Genomic DNA, 18,178 nt, shown 5'->3' with positions numbered 1-18,178 from the left:
TTTATGCAAATGTGCAGTGACATGGAGATGCAACATCTCAAGCGAACCAGTCATTAGAGCACTTGTCCATGAGTCCTACAAGAAATAGATACACAACACTGGTTCCTATTCAACTTTTGTTCCCAATGGAGAAGAAATTGATTACTGTGGTTTCTGGATTCTCAGTTCTCAGGATCCACAGTTGCAACACAATATTTATGCACAATATTTATTGGCAAAGATTACCTCCAAGACATTTATAATCTGTGGCAAATGAATTAATTGGACAGTGACCTCAAACCAAATATGATAGGTCTACGCTATCTTTGTTGCTAAAAAAAAAATCATATTGAAGTGCATGAAAACATATTGGCTGGTTGGATAGCTGTGTTTTTAAAAGCTAAGCAATGTCAGAAAATAGCTGCCCAATCAGGGTTGGCTTTGTAAATTTGGATTTAAGTATAGCTACACGTACAAGCAACAGAATTTGGAAGACAAAAGCAACACTTGTCACTTTTGCAGTAACAGATTTGAACATGGGGTTAGTCGCAACTGTTTCTAATTGAGAATTGTCTCCCCTCTGTAGCTGACGTTGTGGATCAATGAGAAGATGCTGACAGCTCAGGACATGTCATATGATGAAGCCAGAAACCTCCACAGCAAGTGGCAGAAACACCAAGCCTTCATGGCAGAGCTGGCCTCCAACAAGGACTGGCTAGATAAAATTGATAAGGTCTGAACTAGTGATTATTTCAGTAACACATTTTGTTGTACTTTACTCCTGTTGTGGGCAAAAATTTTCCAAAACATATTGGAAACTCTGTCCTCCTGTGGTTTCTGTCACCATTAGGAGGGCCAGGTGCTGGTGATGGAGAAGCCTGAGCTGCAGCCTGTTGTCCAGCAGACCCTAGAGGGTCTACAACGCCAATGGGAGGAGTTGGAGAGCACCACCCGCACCAAGGCTCAGTGCTTGTTCGATGCCAACAGAGCAGAGCTCTTCACCCAGAGCTGTTCTGCTCTGGATGTCTGGCTGAAAAACCTGGAGGGTCAGCTGCAGAGCGATGACTATGGCAAGGATTTAACGAGTGTCAACATCCTGCTCAAGAAGCACCAGGTACACCATTCAGCACAGGCTTAGCACAATCCAGTCTATCAAGATTCTTAAGAGATACCTAAGCTGATTTAATAGAGTACTCAATGCTTTTTTAATTTGCTTAGGTGGCTTAGGCAGTTTCTCAGTGATGGGGAAAAATGAACAGAAATATGAACTGTCGTAGTGAAAGTACTGAAATCAACATTATTTCTGCAATCCATATGGAAGACTTTTTACTGTAGTGGTATAGAATTTTATATATCCTAATACTTGCACTTACATCCTAGGAGCTGGTGTTACTTTGGGTGAACATGTGTGCAGATACCCAGAGCTATCTAGTAAAATAGTTCGGACCAATTTTGTTTACAGTAGCAGCCACATTACCTCCTTAATGGTGATTAGTTGCTGTTGCAAAGTAAACAGCAAGTACCTGGCAGATTGGTTTGAGAATGTTTGGTATTTCAGCAATGTTTGGTATTGAATGGCTGAACCTGGATATACGACAAACTGTAGCACCTATAGTACACCCGTGCTAAAATATCTCCTATCACTGGATCTGAAGCTGCCTGCTCTGCCATTACATTAACATAACCAAGCCATATTCTGAAAAACCTTTGTGTTCATTAATAAATATTTTGGTGTATTATTACTGACCTTGTATAACTGGAGTAAAGTAAGGAATGGGATTCCTATCACATCCCTTCCATGTCCCTGTGTAGATGCTCGAACATCAGATGGAGGTGCGTGAGAAGGAGGTACAGGCTCTGCAGTCTCAGGCCCTGGCCCTGTCGCAGGAGGATGCTGGACTGACCGAGGTGGACGGGCAGCAGCAGCGCGTCACTGAAAGCTTCAGCCAACTTCAGGACCCTCTCAAACTCAGGAGACAGCAACTACTTGCCTCCAAAGAAGCACATCAGTTTAACAGAGACCTGGAGGATGAGATTGTGAGTGAGATAACCTCACAAATGTGCAAATAATACTGTACTATTGGACTATGTTTATGTGAACTGCTCATGTATGTATATTTTCCTGTCTGCTGCCCTACAAATACAAAATCAGGAATCAGGAACACTTTATTTGTAATTTCGCTTCATGTACTTGCGTACATGAAATGAAACGAAATATCGTTTCCCCCAGCCCACAGCAGTGCAACACAAAGAGAAAAACACATATCCAAAATCTACAAGAACACATATATCCAAACTAGAACACATATATCCAAACTAGAATACATAACACATATATCCAAACTAAGAACACATATGTCCAAACTAGAACACATATATCCAAACTAGAACACACATATCCATACTAAGAAACAAAAAAAACACTGTAAAATGACAATAATAATCAAAATGACTGTAATTCTTTATTTTGTGTTTCAAAAGGTCAAAAGTCACACCCAGAAATTCTGTTGAATCATATACAGTCTGCGTCTTTGATACCCTTACCTTTGAATGGCTGAAGAAAGACTATGAAGACTTTTCAAAGACTTTTTTTAATCTTTCTTGCATTACTGAAACAGTTTCTGTTCTCTGGCTCTCTAGAGCAGATTGCTTTAGTTATTCCGCTGTGTTTGTATTGCATAGCTCTGGGTGAAGGAGAGGATGCCCCTGGCCACTTCGACAGACCATGGGAAAGACCTGTCCACTGTGCAGCTGCTTATCAAGAAGAACCAGGTACAGAGATAGACTGTGGAAGTTATCACCGTTATCATTAGTTAATATTTTTCTTTTTGACTTGACTTTGAGTTTAGCATTTAGACATAATAGAAGGTGTACATTTTTAATGTTTCTGGAAAATCTGTTTTGAATTTGAAGTTTAATGAAATATGGGGACAAAAAATATTCACCTGTCTGTATGACAACAGAATAAGTAAACATCCCTTTCTCATCCTTTATCTCATCCAGACACTACAGAAGGAGATCCAGGGCCACCAGCCCCGTATTGATGACATCCACCGGCGAGGCAGGGCCCAGAGCCAGGTAGATGGGGAGAGACAGTCTGCCCTCGAGGGCCGCCTGGTTGAACTGAGGGACCTATGGGCCCAACTCATAGCTGAGACAGATGAGCGACACGCTCGTCTTGTGGAGGCTAACCGCGCCCAGCAATTCTACACAGATGCAGCCGAGGCTGAGGCCTGGATGGGAGAACAGGAGCTTCACATGATGTCGGAGGAGAAGGCCAAGGTGGGCGTGGTAAAAATGAGTTGTGTGCTATTGCTTGCCATGCAGCTATATCCCATCCTGCACTTTTACAGTCCTCTACCTTGTCAAAACCTGACTGACATTTTTCCCTCTTTCGTGTGTGTGTGTGTGTGTGTGCGCGCGCATGACCTCAGGATGAGCAGAGTGCACTGGTGATGGTAAAGAAGCACCAGATCCTGGAGCAGGCACTGGAAGACTACGCCCAGACCATTCATCAGCTAGCCAACAGCAGCCGCCTGATGGTCACAAGTGAACACCCAGAAAGGTCTGAGGAAGCACAAACCCATCTGAATATTTTAGTATCACTTGCACAATGAAACTTGAATGCCACAAATGTATGCTTATATAGCAAAGTGTTCTGGCACTGTTACTAACCTAAAGCTTGTACTCTTTCTTATCAACAGTGAGAGAATCAACTTAAGGCAAGCACAAGTGGACAAGTTGTATGCAGGGCTAAAAGACCTTGCAGAGGAGCGTCGCGGAAGGCTGCAGGAGAGACTGAGGCTGACTCAGCTCAAAAGGGAGGTGGATGACCTGGAACAGTGGATTGCTGAGAGGGAGGTGGTCGCTGGCTCCCATGAACTGGGACAAGACTATGAACATGTCACTGTGAGTTTTGCCTGAGTAACTCTCAGCAATGACACCAGTGTGGCTTCTGCATATCCGGAAAATGTTTAAAATATATCAAATTTTGCTTTCTTAATTCAAAACCTTTTAGGTTTTGGAATATAGTAAATTAAAGCATGGAAGGTCTTGCATCTTAAAATGTTGCAGTTTCTTGTTGTGATTTTTTTTTTTTTTTTTGGATATTGAATCAGCTCAGTCACAGAGATCTTTTGTTTTTGGACTGGTCTGTAGTACAATATGGACTGGAAATTGGAGACCCCATTTTCATTTACCTTGTTCTCTCGCTCTCTCTCTCTCTCTCTCTCTCTCTCTCTGTCTTTGTCCCCCCCCCCCCCCCCCACACTCTCTCTCACTCTTTCTCCAGATGTTGAGGGACAAGTTCCGGGAGTTTGCTCGTGACACCAGTACTATTGGCCAGGAGAGAGTAGATGGTGTAAATGGGCTGGCGGATGACCTCATTGAGTCTGGCCACCCCGAGAACGCCAGTGTAGCGGAGTGGAAGGATGGGCTGAACGAGGCCTGGGCCGACCTGTTGGAGTTGATTGACACACGCACACAGATGCTGGCGGCTTCCTATGAGCTGCACCGCTTCCACCAGGATGCCATGGAGGCACTAGGCCGTGTTAAGGAGAAGAGGGAGGCCCTGCCCTCTGACCTCGGACGTGACCTCAACACTGTGCAGCACCTCCACAGACAGCACAACACCTTTGAACATGACATCCAGGCCCTCAGTGGACAGGTCAGCATTCTGTCTAAACTTAAAAACTTACTGAGGTTCCAAAGTAGTCAAGAGGAGGTGTATTTTTTTTTCTTAGTCAAAACTGAATGTCCCATCTTCCCTCACCACCTACCAGGTAAACCAAGTGCAGGATGATGCAGCACGGCTACAGAAGGCCTATGCTGGGGAGAAGGCTGAGGAGATTCACAGGAGCGAACACGCTGTGACGGCGGCCTGGGAAGGCCTGTTGGAAGCTGGCCAGGCTCGCAGGCTCCTCCTACTGGACACAGTGGAGAAGTTCCGCTTCTTCAATATGGTGCGGGATCTCATGCTCTGGACGGATGGCGTCAACCTGCAGATCGATGCCCACGACAGTCCGAGGTGAGCACTCCTCTGTTTAATCTTCCAACAAGTTTTGGTGAAATCAACAATGCAGTATCTGATTTGAAGAATGTGTAACATCTTTTTTTGCCCAATTTTCACTCATTCTCCTTTCCTCTCTCACAGGGATGTATCCTCTGCAGGCCTGGTCATTGCCAATCACCAGGATATCAAGTCCGAGATTGAGACTCGGGCAGGCAGCTTCACTGCCTGTATTGAGATGGGCAACACTCTTATCGACAACAACCACTATGCATCTGATGAGGTATTTTGCGGGTGGTGACACTGCCACGGGTGTTCAGTCATGCTCTCAGATTTTCCCATGCCCCCTTCAAGCTGCTATTGTTTACCTGCTACTTGCTGTCACATAGATCCGGGAAAAACTGACCCAGCTCCAGGAAAAGAGGGACAAGATCAACAAGAAGTGGCAAGATAAGATGGACCACTTACAAATCGGTGTGTGCGTGTGTGTGTGTGTATGTGTGTGTGTGTGTGTGTGTGTGTGTGTGTGTGTGTGTGTGTGTGTGTGTGTGTTTTACGTGCCTGTCTGTCATTTTACCAATTCAGTGGTTCATTTCTGATGCCATTTCTGTGTTTTAGTCTGTCATTGTATCGCATCTTTCACTCACATGCGCTCTCATTCACTCTCACATGATATCTGCGTCTGTTAGTGCTGGAGGTGCTGCAGTTCGGTCGGGATGCTTATGTGGCAGAGTCATGGCTGGCAGGGCAGGAGCCCCTTGTGCGAGCAGCAGAGCTGGGCTCAAACGTGGACGAGGTGGAGAGTCTGATTAAGCGCCACGAGGCCTTTGAGAAGCTCGCTGCTGGCTGGGAAGAGCGCTTTGTCCTACTCGAGAAACTCACTACCGTAAGTTGTAGGGTAGACTTGGCAGGATGGGACATTAACGGTGTGGTGTGGATTGGTTTGTCTGTCTGCCTGTCAGGTATGTACTGCCTCATTAAGAAGAAGAGGCGAGGTAAGATGTGTTAAGTTTAAACCAGGAAACATTACGTTGGTGTGTTTCTGATCTTTCAGCTTGAGGAGTATGAAGTCAAGCGAAGGCTAGAGGAGGAGGAGAGGGCACGGCGACCCCCAACACCTCCACCGGCTGAAGAAGTGGCTGAATCTGAAATGGAGAGTCAAGCACACGAGTCTGCAGCCAGGTAAACTAGAGGAGAGTTGCTGGTCGAGCTGGAGGTTGTTTCTGTGTCACCAGACAATAATTTGACAATGCCTTCCCCCGTTCTCTCTCTCTCATCCAGAACCAGTCTGGACCAGACCACACTGAATCAGTCTGTATCAGTTAATGGAGTACACAGCGACAACGATACATCACAGGTGAGCTGTGTTTTTGATAGTTTTGGCCTTGAATATATGAATATTTTCTGTTTTACATTTATTCTTTCTGCATTGTAACAAAGGAAGTTTTCACCCCCAGAATTCCCATGCAGCATGAGTTGAGATTAGGTTTATAATCTGTAATGTCTTGTATTCTCTGTGTTGTCTTATCCATCTACTGTATGTGGAACTTGACCAGACTACATATTTTCAGATGACGTCTGATGCAAAATGAGATATTGGGAAAAAAAACAAAAACAAAACGGTAAAATGCCAGAACTGGAAATTTATCTGAAAACTTAACAAATGTTGAATGCAGATGTCTGCAAAGATTCACCCTACTGGCATACATTAGAAAACCTATGGCAAAATTTGGTCACAGGTATCTTGAGTCAGTCCACACCACATTCACTCCACAGATTAGTTTATTTCCTTAAAGGAGTCTTAACCAGTCAGCACATTCTGTATGTAAAACATGACACTGTATGTTTTTAAGTGTGTCCTTTGTGTCAGGTTCAGCCCAGTCTATTCTCGTTGCCCAGAGTGTCCAGAAATTGGTAGTTTTTCCTTGTCACTTCAAAGATATTCATCAAATGAAAATAAATTAAATCATCGTGGAAACCGATGTTTCTGAATTAGAAAAAAAAATTTTTTTAAATCTTCCATCTGTATTTTGTTGAAGGTCACTCATACTTTTGTCTTGTAAAGAGAGGAAGGGATAAAGAAATGACTCATTTGTGTGGTAATGTGGGTGAGAGTCTAGAAAATGTCTTTAGAAGTGCACGCCTTTAAAAACTATGAGCAAATTCCTACCGCAGTACCTTTTTTTTAACAATTTCTTGCATTTTTGCCACCAGTCATTATCGCTGTCATTGTCAGTGGGAAAGAAATCAGAGCCTAAACGTGTGTGTAAGCCAAAGCAGCCGGAGCGTGTGAGTAACAAGCCGTGGTCAGCCCAGTAGCTTCCTCATTGCCCCATTCACTGCCTTTGCTCAGCTCCTGGTCAGCTACAGTTCAGCTGCTCTTCTCCTGTTGCGACGCCATCGCTTCTGTGTCACAACGCACCATCGCTTTATTTTGAGCATGCTCTACGCAGTGTCAATGAGTTTTATCACTGTACTGAGGCCCGACACAAATCCATGATCAGATTCCGGTCATGGATTGAAGGTTTGGGAACCTCTCGGGTTGCACATGTGTCTATATCGACCAGGGCATGAGTGACTGCAAGACCAGTTACTGTAGTGGTTACCATGGTGGGAATCATAGTAGTTAACCACTAGCTTGTTTTAGTTGGTTTATTTATATTGCCCCCCGCCCATATGTAGCATCCCTGAGTTGGGTGTGCAGTTCATTTCGTGTAGTTGTTTTGACTGTGCTCTTGCTAGAGGTTTGAGAGAGGGAACTCCTGTCCTCTGGGACAAAGTTGGACAGTGTGAATGCAAAATAAAAGCCCTGACGGTGGATAACGTCTTGAAATATTTGAAAAGACCACAGTTGTCTGACCTTAGTGTATAATGCTTTGTGTTGCTGTGATCATGATCTACAGATAGGACCAATGTAGGCTTTGAAACTGATCCCTCTGTCCGTTGATATGACTTTTTTTTTTTTTTGGTTAACTCTTCAAATGTAAGTCAGAGGATTTGTCGTCATTTTGCCATGAAAGGCTCCACAAAGTTGACCTGTGTCTATGTATGTGTGTGTTGTTCTGTCTGTTTCTGTGTCCCATAACCCTGAATTCATGTACCGTCGCTCAACAAAGTACTGACCACCATACCCGGTTAGCTTGAGGGGTTTTTTTTGTTTGTTTTGCTTGAGTTCAGTGCAGTTAGGTCTCTTTTAACAAGTGAAGAGGAAATCCAGGTCATTCATTTGAATTTCAAGATTTAATCTAAACGTATTAAGTTATAAAAACGAAATCTTGCTTAAAAATTCACCCTTTTTCAGGCCTCCGAGTAGCGTAGCAGTCTGTTCCGTTGCCTACCACCACGGGAATCGGCGGTTCGAATCCCCGTGTTACCTCTGGCTTGGTTGGGCGTCCCTACAGACACAATTGGCCGTGTCTGCGGGTGGGAAGTCGGATGTGGGTATGTGTCCTGGTCACTGCACCAGCGCCTCCTCTGGTCGGTCGGGGCACCTGTTTGGGGGGGAGGGGGAACTGGGGGAATAGCGTGATCCTCCCACGCGCTACGAAACTCCTCACTGTCAGGTGAAAAGAAGCGGCTGGCGACTCCACATGTATCGGAGGAGGCATGTGGTAGTCTGCAGCCCTCCTCCGGCTCGGCAGAGGGGGTGGAGCAGCGACCGGACTGCTCGAAAGAGTGGTGTAATTGGCCAGATACAATTGGGGAGAAAAAAACGGGGGGATTCACCCTTTTTTTAAGGGTATAACAACGTTTTCCTGCCAAAATTATTTCCAAATCTGCCAAATGAGATATCGGATTCCTTAAGTACATCTTAATGGTATCTTATAGGCTACATTTGAGGGGCAGTTGGGTTTCATTTTCTAGTACAGCTGAAGAAGACGCACACTGTCTTCTATGGAAGAAGATGACAGATACGTGTTATGGAAAAATAGGTCAAAATAATCAGTACACATTTTACAAGCAAAACCTGTATCCTCTGGCTAAATAAGATGAAAAATTTGAGTTAGGTTGTTTTTTTGTTTGTTTTTTTGTTTTAGTTTTTTTTTTCCAATAAAAACATTCAGACTGTCTATTGGTTCTGAGTGGCTGATACTCAAGGCTCAGCGTTTTCGGTTTTTACTTTTCAAAGCCATCCAGCATGCTGAATTTTGCCACAAGAGGACACTGTCACATAACCTCACACGAACAGGAACAAGTTTTGGATCCGTGGAAACATAAAATCCGGGTGAAAATCAGTTTAAAAATCTGGGTATTTTTCGGTCAAAATCGGTAAAACTGGAAACGCTGAGCCTTGTTGTTACTGCATAAACTGCCATTAAGATCTTTTAGTTATTTAGTCAAGCAAAATGTAGAACAAGGGGCACAGCTGGAATTACTTGTTTGAGCGACTGCATCAGTCTTGTTTAAAGTCGTCGTAATGCCATGTGGCCGTGGTTTTGGCCATTCCAGACAGATGCCATGCTCCTCTCTCAGACAGTCACACGGTGCTGTCAAAGTTAGAGTCCTCATGGCTTCTCGTGGTTTTGAATGGCTAGTTTGCTGCTCACTGCTAGCTGAACGCCCCACGTTTCTTCTTACTGACGGCGTTTTTCATGGTCCCCTGATCCAACCTTAGGGCTCTGAATCTGAGTCAGTGAATGGACCGGGCCGGGACAGTGGGTTGGCGTCCTCTCGCATTGATCCGTCTGCCACATTGCCAAGCCGGGGTGGAGCAGACTCTGAGCCAGAGGCCATGGAGGGGATGCTCTATCGGAAACAGGAGATGGAGTCTCACAGCAAAAAGGCAGCTAGCAGGTAAGCATGAGCAAGGTCAGGGAGAGACGAATGCTGCGATCACGCTGTTTCTCTAACATCGGTAGTTTATTTAGGAGACAACCAAGACTATCTTCAGGTTACCTCTAAAGAGACGATCCTTTCTTTAGAGACTAAGGAACAAAAAAGACATGTATTGTGGAAGAAAAGACACAGGCATCACTCTCCACAGGTTCTTCCTGTGTCTGTGGATGGGACAAATCCATGTGGCAGCAATACATAGTTAGTAAACTTTGAGGCACTAAGAGCAAGGCACTGACTTCTGCACATCTTGTTTTTCATGGAAAAGGAGATTAGCATCATTAAAGGGACCCAGGCACACTGAAAGATATGCAAGCTTGGGAAAAGGAAGATCTTTCTACATATATCAAATAAAATTAACTAATTAATCGCACAATTTGCTGGGATTAATAGTGATTAATTGCTTTTTTCTTCTTAAGACTGAAGCGTGTAATAACAGATATTTAAAGGTAAAATCACAGAATTAATGTAGAATCAACACAAAGGAAGTATATTTCAATTCAGATGCTATTGTTTAGTAGCATCTTTTTAACTTTGAACACAGACTCTCACCTGTGAGCTACAGATTTCCCTTAAAACTGTCAAGGCCATCAAAATTCACTGTCAGCTTGAAAGGCATATTATATGCACCAACACAAATAATAACAAAACCCAGGCCTATATGTTAAAGTGCCAGTTGAAAAACCATCAAGGCCATTAAAATTACATATCATCGTAGAAGGCAATGGTTTCTTGTATGCACCAATGTAAATGATAGTTAACAACATAAAAATGTGTCCCATATTCAAGTGCCAGTTGAATTTAAAGTGTCATGAATTCACAACTCATTACGTGTTCGTCACGTGTGCGCGTCACACCAGTGTTGTAGTCAAGACCACCCAAACCGAGACCAAGTCATGACCAAGACCAGAGTGTATCGAGACCGAGACAATATCAAGACGTTGAGGGGTTGAGACCGAGTCAAGACCAAGGCAGGGCGAGACCGAGTCAAGACCAGGATCAGACCAGTTTTAACACATTAAACATTTTGAATTAAATGCAAAAGTTAACACGTTGCTTTTGACAGCACTACTAATCATGCATGACATATATGGCCTTTTGATTGACCGTTGATTTGTGCCTGACCTGTGTCCTTCCTGATGTGTCCTCCGTCCCTGCAGGTCCTGGCAGAATGTGTATTGTGCCCTTAGGAAAGGCAGTCTCGGTTTCTATAAAGACAACAAAAGCGCAAGCAATGGCATTCCATACCATGGAGAAGTACCTATTAGCCTGGGAGAAGCGGTGTGTGAGGTAGCCCACGACTACAAGAAGAGGAAACATGTTTTCAAACTGAGGTGAGAGAGGGAAAGAAATACACAACTTAAACTGTGACAATACGGTGATAAAATATGACATGTAATGATGAAATGCACAGAAAACGGGTGAAATAGAGATGTACAGTGTATTTAAAGCTTATTAGATGTGCATGCACCTCATTGCAAACTCCTTTTTTTCTGTCCTGTCTGCAGGCTAGGAGATGGTAAGGAGTACCTATTCCAAGCAAAGGATGAGGTGAGAGTGTAGTAATAATTATTGCTCATGGCTATATTCAAAAAAGAAAAAAGGCTTTTAATCCTTTGTGATATTCTTGGATGCCTTGCCCTTGTCTGAACATAGAGGAGTAATACAAGTTTTTGTCCCCCCAAGGCGGAGATGAGTGCCTGGATCCAATCCATCCATTGCTCCATTCCAGCAGGCAGATCGGGAGACTCTCCCGGAGGTCCACCGGCCCTCAGCCGGGCGATGACGATGCCTCCGATCTCTCCCGGCTCAGGGGAGGCCGGAGGCGTGACCATGCGCAACAAAGAAGGGAAAGAGAAGGACCGCGAGAAGAGGTTCAGCTTCTTTGGCAAGAAAAAATAAAACATTTGTGAAAGTGTCAGTGGAAACAATACTTCAGATTCTCAACAAACTGAAACAGGCAGAAAGGAAAAGCACCCTTGTCAAACTAACACATTGCTCTCAGTGCTGGTCCAGTGGAGTTTTTCGACAGCTATGTGGCTTACCTAAACTTTCCTCTCTCTCTCTCTCTCTCTCTCTCTCTCTCTCTCTCTCTCTCTCTCTCTCTCTCTCTCTCTCTCTCTCTCTCTCTCTCTCTCTCTCTCTCTCTCTCTCTCTCTCTCTCTCTCTCCCCCTCTCACTCTCTCCCTCCCACTCTCCCTCTCACGCTTCCCCCCCTTATATCCGTCATTTACTTTTCTTCTGCCCGCTCCCACGCTTCACATTCAGCTGCACCCAACAAATGAAAGCATCGCCAGAAGCCAAGGCGTTGAAGGAGTGGCAGGACGTGGTTAGCATTCGTAGCTCCAGGAGGGATGGCGTGCACTCGCGCCTCCAGTTCTTTCCTTTCCAACCTAGCTGGTCCTTGTTTAGTTCAGATATCTTCTCCCAACGAAGTGTTCATACTAGCCATGTCATTTTGAAGCCGTGTCACCATTTACACCCCCACCTCACCCCCCAAAAGAGCAAAACAAAAAAAAACAACAACAACAATGGGAAGATGGCGTTCCGTTATGGTGCACACTCTTGATTCCTTTCCCTTTTCTCTCTCCTCGGGGAGGACCGCATCAGTTTCTTTTGTTTTGGTATTGATGTTATTAACCTTACCAATATTGTTGCTGTTATTATTGTTATTATTATTACTATTATTATTATTTATCTTTTGCCATTGCAGGTTTGAGAAAATACGATACTAATAAATATGACAGTAGATACTCTTGATTCCTGTTGTAGAGCAAAACAACAATTTGGATACTCTAGTGGAGAATGTTGGACTTGCCTCTTGTTTGTACTGTTTTTTTTTTCTAGGATTGACAGTTGATGAGGTGTTTGGGGAAAAAAATAAAGCTCAATAAATTTTAGCCGTGTGCAGTAAGTGATCATGAGTTTCACCTTTGGGGAAAAGTTATATATATTTAAAGAGGTTTTATTTTTTATTTTATCTTTTCATTTTGCCTGTATTTGATTTTTTTTCTTCCGAGTGATCTTTTCTGCTTTATTTTGGACTTTTCCTTGTTTCTGTAAAAAGCAGAGAAGATTAGTTTTCTAGTGACTGAGTGTGTTTGTGTGTGTGTGTGTGTGTGTGTGTGTGAGCATGTGTGTGTGCGCGGCAGTGCGTGTGTGTGCGCGGCAGTGCGTGTGTGTGTGTGTGTGTGTGTGTGTGTGTTATAGTGCTGTGGATTTTGCACGTTTATGTTATTCCTAATCAGAGGTGGCCAGCTGGATGCTGTTTTTCCTACTGCACATGCACGGACACAAAAAAAAAACAGACACAAACACACAAAAGAACATTAGCACGTGGGCTTTATAAAATGGGCTTTTTTTCACCTTTGGTTTTAATAAGCTAATATTACCAACGAACCTAACAGTCCTGGAAGACGATTGTCAGATGTGGAGTTTGACTATGCCGATACCCAACTCCTGATCTAGCCATGTAGTGCTGCCGTGATGCAGGGGGCATCTTGGCAACCCAAAGTGAAAGCACATCATGTGAGACTGTATAGGTAGACAAGCTAGCAGGGCAGGGTCGGAAGGCCTCGTTACAGGCGTGATGATGGAATGGAAACGTTAATGTGAGATTGGCCAGTTGTTGAAGGATGTCCTTTGTCGTGCGGCCTTACGGAGAGACGGCTAATGAGCCTTACTTTTAACCCACTACTGTTTCTTTCCCCTTTGAGAAGCCCAGTCTGTCCACCATGTTTGAGCGGTCCTCACCCTCACCCCCCCCCCCAAAAAAAAGCTTTATTGTTCACGGTACAAATATAAGGATGTTAAAATGTGCCCCTTGGCAGTGACCTAATGCATGTGGGTACCCAGGTACGAGATGCGGGCAGACGTGTTGGATTTGAACTACAGAGAGCTCTGCTCACTATTGACAGAGAGGGAATATATATTCAAGATTGTTACTTAAGAAGAGCTCGGAGCTCTTGCGTATGTGTGTGTGTATGTGTTTGTGTGTGTGTGGCATGACTTCACGTAGGTTTATACGTGTGTGTGTGTGTGTGTGTGTGTGTGTGTGTGTGTGTGTGTGTGTGTGTGTGTGTGTGTGTGTGTGTGTGTGTATCATCGATTCCTGCGATTCCCTTCTGTGTTGACGTTCTCTGCGTACGCGAGACCACTTGTAAGCAGGGTTGGGGAGTACCTGGCTACATGCAACTGGGTACCGGTTAAGCAGTCTTTAGAGCAAAGGGAAAAAAACGACCTCTTACAGTTGCTGTATGCAGTAATCAAATGCTTTAAATAAAATAAAATAAAGGACATTTGTCGCATTACTCGTAGAAACGTGAATGAATAGGAGGCGGCATTTGAACTGTGAAACTATAGGCAATAATGCATTTCACACACCTTGAAATAACAGATGTTCATTGTCAATGACAAATCTTGTCCAACAAAATGTGAATACTTAAACTGGTGCCAAAGCAAGAGGGAATGGAGTTTGAGTTGATTGTTGCGGATTATTCTGATTACAGTTTACCAGAGTATCTAACACGGTAATCTGTAATGGATAGTGCTCAGGCAGTCTCCCCAGCCCTGGTGATAGCATGGCATTACAGTACATGAAGGCAGGCTATGGTGGGTAGAGTAGGGCACGGGAATGTAATTATAGACCATTATGATGCAAACAACTGGGAAATAACTTGTATAATGTTGTTGTCATTTAAAACCTCACACACTAATTCTCAAGCAGTTGGCAGATAACTGGCCCCAGGCGTGCTTGTAACCAATGGGGATGCATGATTATCTCATCCATCATCCCACTGCAACACCATTTACGCATATGTAAGTTTCCCAAAGTAGGGAAGAGGGAAAATAAACAGTACCATGCAGTTTGTCGGACTTGGTGAGAATGCAGTCCTGATCTAACATTGACAGCAGTTGCCTCATGTTAATTGATCCAAACTACAGGCCTTGTTTTTGTCAATTGGGTTTCTGTGAGACAGACCATCTGGTTTCAGCCTAGTTTCACCACTGAAATAGCCTTCTCACTGATCAACCAAACTAGGATCTGTCATCGTGTTCACTATTGACAGCAAAGACATAAGCGAGCCTCATTCAATTAGCGTTTACTGTGCACTATTTCGAATGATCTGGGCAGTAGACGCAGCCAAGCCAGCTCACGTGAGTGAATGGAGGTTATGAGGTCTGTAATGTATTTCCTTACCAGTTGATTTGAATGTTATAATCTTAATGACTTGGATTAGCGTGGCCAAATTGGTCACGTTGAAGCAAAAATATTTCACATACTTGACGTACACAATCTCTCAAACACAACACACCACACGCACAAATACTTTCAAGGCAGAATGACACCAGAGATCTGGCCTTGTGGAAATTGACTCGGCTGGCTGTGATTTGTTTCTGAGATGCAGCATGTTATTAAGGTAACACTGCAGCACTGGTGGGCTTTGGCCAGGAAAAGAAAAGAGAAAAAGCATTGTATGTAAAACTGATGTCCAAGATATGGTGAGAGCTAAAGGCTGGGTTTTTTTTTTCTGTTCTGTTTTTTGTTTTGTTTTTTGGTTAAAAGAGCACTTCTGCAGAAAAAGAAAGCAGATTTCTTTGACTTTTTAAGAAGTAGACAGGTAAAAAAAAAAAAGACTGGTGGCAATATGAGCTTCTTTTCTTAGAAGAAGGCAGGAAACATGCCATTTAGAAAGAGCTTGTATTTTATCATCCAGTGGTCCGTCTTGCAGCATTTGATAAGCCCACCCACCAACCTTCATTTCTCATTACTTTTGACAAATGTCTGTTCCTTCCTCTGTGAGTAATTCAGAGTTGTTAATACCACTACTATTATTAATTGCTATTATTATTATTATTATATTATTACTATTATTATTATTGCTACTGTTATTACTACTACTACTGTTACTAATGCAACTTATTGCAACAATTATAACTGCTGTCCATTTTCAGGTATGTGTCTGTAATACCAGACCCTTCCACACGATGTCAGTGTGCTGTGGAGCATTTTCATTACAGATCGAAAATAATGTTTGTTGACTTGTGTATCTACATCTAATATTAGGAATAATAAAACATGGTTTAATCAAATCCGACGCCATTGTGCCTTTTTAAAATTATTTTTACTGCCCGTCACATTTTATGTGCTCTTGCCGAAACCAGTGCTCATAACTATGCTCTGCAGTAGCACGCCCATAACTGGTGGTCTCGGATTGCTTTTAAACCCCAGAAACTTCATTTTGTGTGGACAAGGCACCGATATTCTTATCTTAGAATTTAATCGAAAAGTTATTTTTTTGCACATTATAATCCGTACAGCACGTATTTGAGGGGTTGTTGGGATTTCGATGTGGAGAACTCCCACAGTACGACAACGAATTCTTGCTCAGAGAATTGCAAAATTATGCCACTGCTGAAGACAATCCTAACGGCTGGCCAAGCAACCGATACGAGACTTGTTAAATACATGTGAAATGCTGAAACATCAAATCTTTGTCAACAACAACAATCAAGCCAGATTGATTGGTTGGTTGATTGATTGAGTATGTCGCTTCCGTTGCATTACTGCGCGTCGGAGTCTGAGCCGAGAGAAGTGGAGGACTCGGACATGAATTAGTTCGCAGTCCGCAATGACCGAGAGGTGCGTTCGCTCCGAGATGCGAAAGTTGAGATAGGTGACAGTTTTGGGGGCTTTTCATACTGATTTATTCCGGATTTCATAATTTCCTGTATAAGGCAGCAATACAACTATGACACGACTCGTCCTCCGCAAATATGTATTAAGAATAAGTTTACTGTGATTTTTTTCCTTTCTCCGCTTCCGTAATTTGGGCCCTATATTTTGCCTTGTAGGCGCAGTGAAGAGGTTAGCAGACGCGGTTGCTGCCGTTGGCTGTAGCCAGGTAGCAGCATTTCCCCAGAATACACTGGCGTAGGTGTGCGTGTAGTTGTCTCTCCTGAGTGCTGCTCCATCCCAGACTGGAGCATAAATCACTATGTGACCTTTTGGCCACTGCATTTCAACACCAGGCTTGAAGTCATAATATTGTGTCTTATACAGAATTATGCAGATGTTCATTGCATGACTCATACTTGGTGCTGATGCAAGAACTGAATCCTCTTTTCAAAACTGGCCAGCTGATTAAGGTAAAATCAGCATTATATATTTTGTAGCTATCCTGCTTATTGTCGATCGCTCTTTGTTACCTTCTTTATCACATTACACGAAGAAAACCGCTGTTTTTAGCAGCTCCTCGTGTTTAGTAGGAGTCCTCTCATGGGGTTTTTTTTAAATTTAATTTATTATGATACACCGAGAGACTCAGAAGGCGTTTCTTCCCCCAGGCCACAAGGGGGAAGAAACTCAACAAAGTCAGTAATACCACTGCCTCTTATACCACATTACCATCTGCCTCAGACACTTTACTCATTCAGGCTGTAGTGACTACCCAGCAAACAAAAAGCGTCCCCAGCACGTCCCCTAAAGCAGTGTTTCTCAACCGGGGGTCCGCGGACCCCTAGTGGTCCGTTGTGTAATTGCAAGGGGTCCGTGAAAATAAAATATCTTTAAAAAAAGATCCTATGACATTTATAGAAATAGGATTATTTTACTCAAATGTGACTGAGACCTTAATCTAACTAAACTATAAAGGGTAACAGGACTTTTTTCTCTAATTACATCTGTTTCACAAGTGTAATTTATTGTATTTTAATAAGAGATCTCGCTCCCGTTTGCATTATTAAAAGTTACTGCATAAAAATTCTGTTGTTACATATATCTGAAAGTTACTGAATACATATTCTGTTTTGTTACATATATCTGAAAGTTACTGAATACATATTCTGTTTTGTTACATATATCTGAAAGTTACTGCATAAGAATTCTGTTTTGTTAACTATATCTAAGTTACAACTGAAAGCTCTTATTTTTGCCCCAAAGAGTGAATAAATGCTATAATGCAATTTAAAATGCAGTTTCTACTGTTTCTATCAAATTGCAACCCCCCTCCCCCAAGATCAGGTGGAGGGGTCCTCAGGGTAGATCAAAAATACGCAGGGGGTCCAGGACCCCAAAAAGGTTGAGAACCACTGCCCTAAAGGTCCCCTTCGAACGTCCGATAGACGTCATTGTGTAGGATTTCCATTACGTCACAGGTAACGTCCCGAGGACATCACAGGGACATTAGGGGAAGGTCCTGTAGACGTCCCCGTTACGTCACGGGGACGTTATTGCGCGACGTTCAGGGAATGCCCCGAGGACACTACAGGGGCGTTAGGGGAAAGTCCTCCAGACGTCCCGGGGACGTTGAGAACGTCCTGAGGACATTACAGGGACGTTAGGGGAACGTCTACTAG

General features: G+C 43.4%; 1 protein-coding gene across 2 annotated transcripts in view; it reads left to right on the top strand.

Moving 5' to 3' along the window:
* The window catches only part of LOC130116283 (spectrin beta chain, non-erythrocytic 1), a 53,598-nt gene extending 41,672 nt beyond the window's left edge, over nt 1–11,926 (top strand). Inside the window, exons 21-39 of one of the 2 annotated variants that reach the window (XM_056284204.1) lie at nt 566–712; nt 830–1,093; nt 1,792–2,016; nt 2,662–2,751; nt 2,983–3,261; nt 3,414–3,544; nt 3,684–3,888; nt 4,271–4,645; nt 4,761–5,005; nt 5,132–5,270; nt 5,377–5,461; nt 5,677–5,873; nt 6,042–6,169; nt 6,269–6,344; nt 7,202–7,276; nt 9,603–9,781; nt 10,981–11,154; nt 11,329–11,371; nt 11,507–11,926. In XM_056284204.1, the coding sequence (XP_056140179.1) occupies nt 566–712; nt 830–1,093; nt 1,792–2,016; nt 2,662–2,751; nt 2,983–3,261; nt 3,414–3,544; nt 3,684–3,888; nt 4,271–4,645; nt 4,761–5,005; nt 5,132–5,270; nt 5,377–5,461; nt 5,677–5,873; nt 6,042–6,169; nt 6,269–6,344; nt 7,202–7,276; nt 9,603–9,781; nt 10,981–11,154; nt 11,329–11,371; nt 11,507–11,722 (3,273 nt within the window). In that variant the 3' untranslated portion in view covers nt 11,723–11,926. The remainder of the gene's footprint in view (nt 1–565; nt 713–829; nt 1,094–1,791; nt 2,017–2,661; nt 2,752–2,982; nt 3,262–3,413; nt 3,545–3,683; nt 3,889–4,270; nt 4,646–4,760; nt 5,006–5,131; nt 5,271–5,376; nt 5,462–5,676; nt 5,874–6,041; nt 6,170–6,268; nt 6,345–7,201; nt 7,277–9,602; nt 9,782–10,980; nt 11,155–11,328; nt 11,372–11,506) is intronic. The other variant, XM_056284203.1, reaches the window with a different exon arrangement.
* The last annotated feature ends 6,252 nt before the right edge of the window (nt 11,927–18,178 follow it).

This window comes from Lampris incognitus, chromosome 8 (assembly GCF_029633865.1).
Source record: "Lampris incognitus isolate fLamInc1 chromosome 8, fLamInc1.hap2, whole genome shotgun sequence".
Taxonomy (NCBI): domain Eukaryota; kingdom Metazoa; phylum Chordata; class Actinopteri; order Lampriformes; family Lampridae; genus Lampris; species Lampris incognitus.
Note: the sequence above shows the minus strand (reverse complement) of the source record. Positions and strands in the feature narration are given on the sequence as shown.